Genomic DNA, 9,839 nt, shown 5'->3' on the forward strand with positions numbered 1-9,839 from the left:
ATGTCTGAGATCGACGATCTGGTAAGACGCCTTCGCAGCCTTACCGGGTACGTGGTTGCGACTCCTGCTCCCGCTCCAACTCCCGTCGCTGCTGCACCAGTAGAGAAGCGAGTCAGTAAAGAGAGTCTGCTCATCTTACAACAGTCTCTGCGGCGCCACCCTTGCTTTGCTGTCTTTGGTCTCTCGCGAGCAGAGGTGGAGTGCCAGCTCCTAAAGCAGCTCGAGGATGCGGCGAAGGCACCCCTCAGCGTCGCGGGCGAGGCGCCAGAGACGGTAATCTGGCGAGTTTTTATCAACAACGCCGCCGAGGAGCTCGAGACGGAGCGCCTACGTGGTGTTTTCAAGAATCCCTCGGAGCGAATTCGTGGTGCCACGAAGGGGCTCGTTCGCAGGCTTGGTGTCGCCGAGGCTCCTGCTCTTGATCAGGTGGGAAGCGGATATGCTTGTCCGTGGAACGTGCTCACAGTTCTCGAGAACGGCATCCTTTTCGGAGGGGGCGACGCTGCAGAGCTGGAAAAGGCGCAGTTGGAAGTGCCGAACGCAACGGTGTCTATCCTGCAGAACACGAAACGAGTGTACACCAACACGTTCGACACGATGGCGTGGCTGCACCTGCTGCACCAGATGATGTCATTTCCGGTATCCTCGGTGCGGGCGGTATGGCACGCGGCACTGTACCACTTCCCAACCGCAGCCCCCCTCGTTTGCGTGTATGTTCGGTTAGAGATGGCGGCGCTGGCAAAGAAAACTCGGCTGGAGGCCTGCTGCGGCGAGACGGACACCAAGGATGTCTACGAGGGCTGCCTGCGGTTGCTGAACACGTTTTACCGCCACCTGCCCTTGGCGTTTTCCTGCGAGCTGTACTACCTCTTCTTCTCGTTTGCGGCGGAGTACGTGCAGCCAGACAGCGCTTCACTGGATCTACTGTACCGCACCTGCCTGCGCCGCGACGTCGGCATGCTCCCACAAAGCACAGCACTGTGGGTGCAATACTTGAACTGGCGCTCCGCCTCCTTCCGCGACCACATGCGTCGCCGTGAATGGCGCAAGCAGATGTTCAACCGCATCCTCTCCACCCCTCTTATCGGCCTCGATGCCGTGAAGGACGAGTACGATGTGTTTGTCGCCACCGAGTTGCGCGGGCGGGTAGCGCCGGACGAGAGGATTGAGCTGGAGAAGCGGCTGGCGCGCGTCAAGACGGAGGCGGACGACCTGTCGCGACTCATGTACTTTTTCTACCCCACCGAGTGGGCCCCGGCGACCTCCGCGAATGTGCCGTTTCCCTACACGCTCTATCTCGCGCGCCCCCTCACAGTGGACGGCCCCACCACCTCGCTAAGCCTGAAAGAGTCAGTGCTGTCGCGTATTGAGATGGATTTGTGGAGCCTGTGGTCCACGCTCCTGCAGCGCGTTTGCCGACCGCTGTTCCCCGGCGCTGGCGGAGATATTCTGCACTACAGCCGCTGTCGGAACTTTGTGACAATGATGGCGTGCTTCTTTCCGCACCAGGCGACACTGTGGATGGAGCTGGTCGACTTCTGCGTTCACCAGCAGCCTCTCCTGTCGGACAAAGAGCGCTTCCACACCGTCGCGGCAGCGATTCACTTGGCTGTGGCGTTTTGTCGGCAGAACGTATGTGTGCGCCTCTTCGTGGCGCAGGTGTACCACGCCGACCTCGGCGCAACCGAGATGGCGTTCCGGGAGGTGAAGGAGTGTCTGCTGAACCTGCGTGCCTGGCTGCTCTCCTACGTGCGGAGTGACGAGGAAGGGGCTGCCGCGGAGGAGGCGCTGGAGAAGCTGCAGCACATTACTGTGCTGGCGGTGAACTATATGCGCATGGGCAATGCGCAGGGGAGGGCTGAGCATGTGCGGTTGGTGGCGCGGTTTGTGATGCACCACGTCGACTTTCTCTCGCTGACAATGGGGGCACTCCGGAAGCTGCTCAAGTCCGGCGCTGTCGCGACACCGGCGCCGTTTTTACATCCCTTTCACCGCTTCTGCGCACACTGGATTTTGCTGGAGCTTGTCCGCAACCGTTCCCCTCGGAGTGCACTCCTCATCCTCCAACAGTGGTGTGAGCATCTCAAGATGATCCTGTGCTCTGGCAAGAAGAAGGGGTGGAGCTGCGAGGAGTGCGGCGTTGACGAACTGGTACTCGACGCGTGCGCCAACATCCTCACCGCGGATCCGTCCTGTGGCGAGGCGGTGAGGGCGACGCTAGGAGACCTCGAGAACGTGGCCGGCAGCGATGGCCTTCAGTCTCAGAATTTCCTCTACCTTGCACGGCAACTGTGCCACCGCTTTTTCCTCCCGTGCACACGGCTAGAAAAAGACTACACAAGCGACATCATGCTCACCGCAAAGCTACTGCTCCCGCATGCGGCACCGCACCGCTACGACACCGTTCAGTTTCGGTGCCCGCTACCTCAAAGACCACTGTTTTTGCCGGGGGTCGATAAGGCGACGACGCCACTGTTGGAGGACACTGTCGCCACGCAGGCTGAGCACCACGGCGAGGGACAAACTCCTCGGACCCCACCAATTCACCCTGCGCATACGTTCCCCGAGGAAACACTGTGGTCGTCTTCAGCGGCAATCCGCAACTCGAGTGCGCCTGGCCGGCAAAGGTTCGACCCGGCCCGTCGCGGGCCGTATCCTTCTCGGTTTCGCAATGGGCCTGATGGCGCCGATAAGGAGCTCCCAGCAGTGCCCACCGCTCTCCCAAGCCGACTGGCCATTGTGTCCGAGGCAGTGCAGCTTCCCACTCTACTGGACTGCCTCGCTTCTGTACGCGGGGGAGCGGGAGAGGCAACCGCGGTGGAAGGAAATACCGCGACGAAGTTGCCCCCGCTGGATTACCTGGAGGAGTTCATCAGACAACTGCCATCCGTGTACGAGTACAACCCTGACATGGAGGAGGACGGGCAGGAGGCGTCCACCGACTGGGTGTTTCTTGCACTTCTGAGCTGCGAGGCGTTATCGTGATGCTGGCTTTACCTCATCGGCAAGGTGAGGAGGGGTCTCCACGATGGCATCGTTGATGCATGTTCGACGGCGACGAAGCAGGAGGGCGAGAGTAAGCGTTGTGAGGGCCAGGGAGGACCTACGCGTGCTTCCAGTCTCTGCTTTCTCCTGCGTGCCTCCTTCGCCCTAAAAAAAAACACGAAACCACCAGAACATAATCTACCACACGAACAAGAGGCAACACCGCGGGGTGCAGTGTCAAGGAAGACGGGCGACAAAGAGGACGCGGAATGCACATCCTCCTTTGACTGGCGCAGGCACGACGCATCCCGCAAGAGCCTTCGCTCTCTTTTCGTGTGAGCCTCACTCTCTGCGACTCGCTCACTGCGGCACGGCTGTGTCGGGGGTGAGGTGGGGCAGGGGAACCTACGCGTGCTTCTACAGCCTCTCGTATTTTTCACACCGGAGGGCTCTCGCTACCATGGCAATATCCGAAGGACACAGGCACTTACGCCCCACTACCTACCCAACGGCAATCGTCTGCGAGTGTCTTGTGCGTTTTCTGCTCGCTTTCCAACCTCATCACGTCAGCACTTGAACTTCACCTTCTCGTCTCCTGCGTTTTTGGCTCGGCAGACCGCCTCTTCGCCGCTGTTTTTCGCCCCTGGCGTTTTACTCGCGCTTGCGCGGCTTCTTCCTCAGAGCAGGCTTGCCCGCTTTGACAGAGGCCATCCGCCGTCGAAGCAGACGCTGACACGCACCCGCCAAATCAGCGTTGTCGCGGCTGTCTTTTCCTGTGCAAGCGCCGCACCGCGACGCTGCCGCGGATCGTTCAGGATGCTTCGTCAGCTGTGCATCCGGCAGGCGCCAAAGGTGGAGTTCATCTCCCCAACACCATCCTCGCCGATTCAGAACTTTGACTTGCGACCGATAGCCGCGTCGCTCTTGTACCGGAAGCTGCTGAAGCTGTACCTGCGCAAATTCGACACGGACACCAACACAATCATTCGCGCATGGAAGCAGACCAAGTACGAGTTCTGGGTACACCGCAACGTGCCCAAGGAGGAGGCTGATTTGCTAAATATAAAGGGCCAGCAAGTGCTGGAGGCGATTCGCGCAGGCCTCGTGCCGGTGTACCATAACTCAAAGACGAATCAGACCTACTACAAGTACGACGCCGACACGCTGAGCGCTGTACACAATCATGTAGACCCCGTGAGCGCCGAAGAATTCGTTCGCCGTTTCCACGACCGAATGGACTCAAGAGATGTGGAAGAGATCAAAGCCACGCTGAAGAAGCTTGGGCGCTGGACAGGCCCGGACGAACTCCGGAAGGAGGACCTCTTGCGCGTCAAAACCAAGCGCATGGTAAAGTGCACCGACCCAGACGAATGAGTCGATCACCTTGTTCGCTAAGAAATCGCGTGCGAGGGAGAGAGAGAGAGTCGGAAAGCGTGAAACGGCGGGTTCTTTGTCTCACAGTTGTTGCTGCACCCTTGCCAGATGCCGGCCCACTTCTGGTGGTGACAAGGGTCAAGCGCCTACGACACAAGGGAGGCCAGGGCGATGCATCGCTGCCGATGTCCGCGGCCCAGTCGTGGATTGCACGGCGTCGAAGCGGCCTGCGTTCAGCGAAGGCGTCTGCACTATCCATGTGGACGGGCAGAGCGTCGGCGCGACGCGAGCGTACATCTCACCCCCTGGTCCACACCCTTCACTGGTGTGGGGGGCTCCTGCGGAGCGGGGGTGGGCGGGTGGCGTTTGAGGCAGGGACCGTGCTCGGCTGCCTGCATCGGCGCATGGCTGCAACGCGTGTGTCTACGGCTGCTCCGCCGCACGCGATGTGGGCCCTGCGGCAGAATGCACAGGTTACAGGAAAAATGTGATGTCTCGTGTAGTGCTGTGTTGAGGCTTTCTCTTCAGGCTTTCGCGTGCTGTTCTCGTTTTCCGTGAACGGTGGTGCGTTAGCTACGCTCCTTTTTGTAGGGGGAGGGAGAGCTGCTGCACTTAAGTGAAAAAAAAAAACACGCATGAAAACAAGCTACTACGGATAAGAAAGCTACGACGGCGCACCGATGGTGAGAGTTGAACCTGCAGCGATGAGAGGATGACGCAATGCGCGTCATAATCCCTTGTAAAGACGCACACGTGTGCGCGCGGTTGTGTGTTTGGGTCGTCCGCATCGCTGCGCAAACTCCTTCCACATGGGTCAATCTAATGTGCCCACCGTGCGCGTGCGCGGACGGCAGCTTTCGCGCTGCTCTGTGTCCCGCTTGGTACATTGTTGATCGATTCGACTTTTGCTTTTCCTTTTGCTTCGCGCTTCGCCACCTTCGCTGCTTGAGCGACTTCGACGATGAACCACTGCACCTTCGTCTGTCGCATCTCTCGCTGTCTGTGCGTCTCACCCGCTCACGCTGGACGCGACGCCCACTCAGTGCCGTTTTGGTGTCCCTTGCGTCTTCTCTCTTCTGTAGAGTTGTGCATTCACTGGGTGCGCTGCTGCATAAAATGGAGCGGCGCAAGAACAGTTCTGTGTTCTTGACAGGTATTAACGTTAGCGATGGGCGAGGTCAGGACTTGTCTGAGGAGGAGGATGAGTGCGTCGGCGTCCTTGTCTCGTTCCGTGTGCCCCCGATGCCGCACCCCGTCGTTTCGCATCGCTATGTGTCTCTTAACCACCCCATGGCCAGCAGCAGTAGCGTGTCCCGAACGCTGCTGAACTGGGAAAAGCAGATGATTCTCTCACGCCTGCAGAAAAACCCGTGTGTGGACACAGAGGTCTTTCAAGAGCGTCTTTCACGGATGAAAACACGGAACGATCGTCATTACATTCGCCAGGTGCGCGACAGGGTGGCGGAGGCGACTCAGGCCGAGGCGACGGCAAGGCAGGCGGCGTTTCTTCGTGCAGAGGAACGGCGCGACTCTATCTTCTACAAACACCAGCATTTGGTGGAAATCAAGCGACGGGAGCAGACTCTGACTCGGGCGCGAAAGTGGTCTATCATCGTCGTGTGCCACGTCTTTCTTGCGGCCCTCATGCAGGAACGACGAGTGCAGGAGGCGCTGGACACTTTTAGTTTCTTGTTGGCCCCGATGATTCGGCGATTCCTCGCGCTGCGTGCGCGCCGCAGAGAGGTGGAAGAGCTGACGCGCCGTCATCTTCGAGACATTCCTTTCCCCTTTCCACATGTCATACAGAGTATGACCGGCACGTTCTTCGAGGGCTGGCCGCCGGCGCTGCTGGAGAAGTTGGTGGAGAAGTCGAAACCGTGCTACCTGCGCAGCGGACAATACCTGATGCACGAGGGAGACGTGGGTCGCGTTATGTTCATGATCACCTTGGGCACCGTTTCCATCGTGCTCCGTAAAAAAGGCCGTGAAAAGCGCCGCACAAAAGAGAACTCGAGCGGCGTCCTACAGATCAAGGCACCCTGCTACGCGGGCGAGTTTGCGCTGGTCTGCAAGGAGCCGCGGTCGGCATCCATCATCTGCGAGACGGACATCGGCTACTGGGCCGTGTCTCCGGAGGAGTACGAGGAGGTGGCGAAATACCTCAGTCCGGCGGTTGCCAGTAAGCAACGTGAGGCCACAGATGTCCGCCGTCGCCAGAACCTCAAGCGCTTTTTTCCGCTGCACGTGGCGTTTCTGCGCAACTTCCCGTACTTTGCACAATTCAGCGATAAGAGCCTGACACAGTTGATCGACAGCGTCGAGCCGATTGTCTTGCACGACGGCGACTATCTCTTCCGCGAAGGCGAAATAGACTCCTCAACCTACTTTGTCCAGGACGGCGAGGCAGTCTTGCGCGACCGCGAAGGGGCTGATCGAAAAGTCTTGAAGGGCAGCTGCATTGGCGTGTTCGAGTGTTCCTGCGGCGTTAACGAGTCGAAGCGCAGCTCCATTGTGAGCGTGAACTACTGCGACATCTGGCGGCTGAGCCGAGATGTGTTGATTGAGATAGGTATGAGCGAGCCAGCGGCGCTGCTGCACTGCCGCGACGCAGCCAAGAAGGATCGGGCGTTGGAGATGCACAAGGACAAGGGGGCGTTGCAGTGTTTTCGGAAGGACCCGTACATGTCCTTTTGTTGCCCTCGCTCCACGCTCACCCACCTTTTCGAAGCAAGCACGCCGACCGTCTTCCTCAACGGTGAGCGCCTGGCCCTCATGGGAAAGACATTAAATGCCCTGTCCGTGGTCATGAGCGGTGTCCTTGACATCACCATGTCACGGAACGAGCAACACATAACCATGAGGGTGCACGTCACAGCTAGTTGCGTCAGCGATGCGGCTACTCGAAACGCTAGTGCCCCATTCCGCGGTCTGAGCCGCGTCATTGGCGCATACGAGTTCGCCTCGTCACTTTCTCAGTATGCGTGCACCGTGACGAGTGTTGGCCTGACAGAGGCCTTCGTAATTGAGCGGGCACAGCTAGACATGCAGGTGCCTGCTGCCCTCCGTGTTCTGATGCACGACAGCGTGCGCAGCAGGGAGTGTGTCAGTCGCGCCTACAAGCAAGAGAATGCGGGACTGCTCTACAACGACGAAGCCTTGAGCTTCTCACGGCTCTACAGAGAGCTGCGATCCCTCGAGGGTGAGACGCGCAAGTGAACATGTATATAGCTTCCATTCACGACCTGTACAACAGTTACATGCGCGGAAGCGCGATGGTCCTTCTCACTAGTGATATCTGCTCATCTTATTACGGTCCACCACCACTTTCATTGTGGTTTTGCGTGAGTGTCCGTAAAATGTTCGTTCAGTTCTCTTCCTTTAGTGCCCCCCCCCCCCGTTGACTTGTCTCCGGGTTTCCCGGTTTCCCTCACCGCCTTCCCCCGCACCCCCCAACACGCACCGACACAAACACATCTTCTTACCGAAACTTCCCTGACGGCTTGCGGCGTAGAGGAAGCCTCTACTAGGATACCATGCGATACCGCTTCTGCACTCTGCCATCTGATCTTGACGGTGAGTATGCCGCCAATACTGATTCAGGTGGTGGTCCACATGTGAAGCATATGTGTATCGTTCGCTGCGTCCGTGTGTGTGTGTGTGCTGGTGTATTTAGACTCTACCTGTAGTCGCGTTTTTCGGCAACCTTTCCTTATTTCTGTGTTTACTTCTTTACCTTTCATGTGTGTGATCTTTGCCCGTTGTTTTCGCCTTTTGCATTTTGAAACGCAGCTGCCCAAGCTTCCACCTCGATCCACTCGCAAGAACATCGCTACTTCTCGAGTGCACAAGGACTCAGCAAAGACGGAAATAGGCAGTGGCACTTTCCCTGGATCACGGCCCATGCCGTTGCTTGTCTCACGTGTTTTTGTGCGGATGATGTCCATTCCTCAGCGCCCACTTTTTTCTCTGCCTCGCCGACCATCCTTGCCAACCGAGGCAGAAGCTGTCAGTGTAACCGATGTGGTCAGCATGATTTAGTTGCAAACACTCGCATTTTACGCCCCCGCCTGACGCACCGGTGCCGCTTTTGCCATTTTTTTCGCGGTGCTGTTCGCTTTTCGTCGCGGAATGTCTCATGCCTTCCCGCTGCCTGCACCAGGCGCGTGTTTCGCAAACATGGAGAGCTCTCTCCCCCCTCCCTCCTTTCTCTCTCTCACTTCGTGGCTCGCTTTCCTTCTTCAAGGGACTGGTGACTACGACCGCGCTATTTCTTCTCTCTTTTTCTTCTCAGATGGACGGTGCCCCGCCAAGTGCGGCTGTCGGCGTCATCTACGCCGACGAGAAGCCGTCGCGCCGTGCCGTTTCCATCAGCTCCGTAGACTCGGAGCCGATTGTGCGGGCGGCCTCTGCGCGGTCTGTCGCGTCCTCTGCCTCGAACGACGGCGAGGGTAGAGCACCGCGGCGTTGGTTTGCCCCAGAAGGCGATGACATACCATTAGACGACGCCGGGATGGCTGACGCGACCCTTGTGCTTCCTATCAGGCAGATTTCGGAGGCCCCAGTGGCGGTGGTCAGCGCCGTCTCGGCAGCGAGCCGCTCGTGCGTTGCGGAAGCCGTTCCCCAGACACTCCCAATGGACGTCGGAACGCGGCTGTGTCTGGCTGATGGTACGTTTGTCGGCTATGTCTCCTCAGTACTCGGGCCGGTCAAGCAAGCCTTCTACGTGGTCACGTCGACGCGTGATGACGTTCACAAGCTGATAGGTGATCACCGTCTCGCAGAGGGGGTCGCGCTCCACTATGATCTCCATCATCAACAAATCATGTACGACCCGTTTGAGCAGTGCGATGCCGCCAAAGGCACTGACGCCAGCTACATCAACGATGAGGAACTTCCCGAGTACGTCCGTCCCGACTTTTCGGACGACGAGAAGGAGCTGGAGTGGAAGCGGCAAAAGCGGCGCCGCGGTGACGACAACGAAAGCATCAGCTCCGACGAGATGCAGGAGGAGATCGAGTGGTCCAAATTGCAGCTCGATGAGGATGCCGTCCCGTGTGGAGGTCCACATGTGGTGGTTCCGCAGTGGATTCAAAGTGCCCCACGATGAAGCGGGCACGCCAATGCACGCGGCGGCGAGGTGCGTAATTTCGCGTAAACGACACAGGCGCCTTTCACCGATACAGCGCCTTGCAGGATAACAAGACTCACTACTTCCATGCCGAGCCCTTCTTTTGTTGTTGGGGCACTTTGAACTGCGGCGCAGCAGGACGCGGGACCTGGCATGTTCCCGGTGGCTGAAGCGTGAGCTCGCCGCGGTGTGGTGGTCGATACTCAGCCATTCCTGCTGCGCGCGCACACGCGAAGGCTGGCGACAAGGCATTGCTGCTTGTCCGGTGACGACGGAGGCACAAGTGCACAACTTCCCACTCTTCCTCTCTGATCCTGGTTCTCGATTCATCTCCCTCGCCTTGAGAGACAGA

The 9,839-nt window shown here is 58.6% G+C and overlaps 4 protein-coding genes across 4 annotated transcripts; all 4 read left to right on the plus strand.

Annotated features, from left to right (window-relative positions):
* On the plus strand, positions 1-2,985 carry LMJF_32_3950 (conserved hypothetical protein; the record flags this gene model as incomplete). Its single annotated transcript, XM_001685669.1, has 1 exon — positions 1-2,985. The coding sequence occupies one exon, from the start codon at positions 1-3 to the stop codon at positions 2,983-2,985; it is 2,985 nt and encodes a 994-aa protein (XP_001685721.1).
* An 816-nt stretch (positions 2,986-3,801) lies between these two features.
* LMJF_32_3960 (conserved hypothetical protein) lies at positions 3,802-4,359 on the plus strand (the record flags this gene model as incomplete). Its single annotated transcript, XM_001685670.1, has 1 exon — positions 3,802-4,359. One exon carries the CDS (start codon positions 3,802-3,804, stop codon positions 4,357-4,359), a length of 558 nt encoding a protein of 185 aa, XP_001685722.1.
* A 1,116-nt stretch (positions 4,360-5,475) lies between these two features.
* On the plus strand, positions 5,476-7,575 carry LMJF_32_3970 (cyclic nucleotide-binding protein-like protein; the record flags this gene model as incomplete). The annotated part of the gene is made up of 1 exon (XM_001685671.1): positions 5,476-7,575. The coding sequence occupies one exon, from the start codon at positions 5,476-5,478 to the stop codon at positions 7,573-7,575; it is 2,100 nt and encodes a 699-aa protein (XP_001685723.1).
* Positions 7,576-8,869: 1,294 nt separating this feature from the next.
* LMJF_32_3980 (conserved hypothetical protein) lies at positions 8,870-9,466 on the plus strand (the record flags this gene model as incomplete). Its single annotated transcript, XM_001685672.1, has 1 exon — positions 8,870-9,466. The coding sequence occupies one exon, from the start codon at positions 8,870-8,872 to the stop codon at positions 9,464-9,466; it is 597 nt and encodes a 198-aa protein (XP_001685724.1).
* Positions 9,467-9,839: the final 373 nt, after the last annotated feature.

Source organism: Leishmania major, chromosome 32 (assembly GCF_000002725.2).
Source record: "Leishmania major strain Friedlin complete genome, chromosome 32".
Taxonomy (NCBI): Eukaryota; Euglenozoa; class Kinetoplastea; order Trypanosomatida; family Trypanosomatidae; genus Leishmania; species Leishmania major.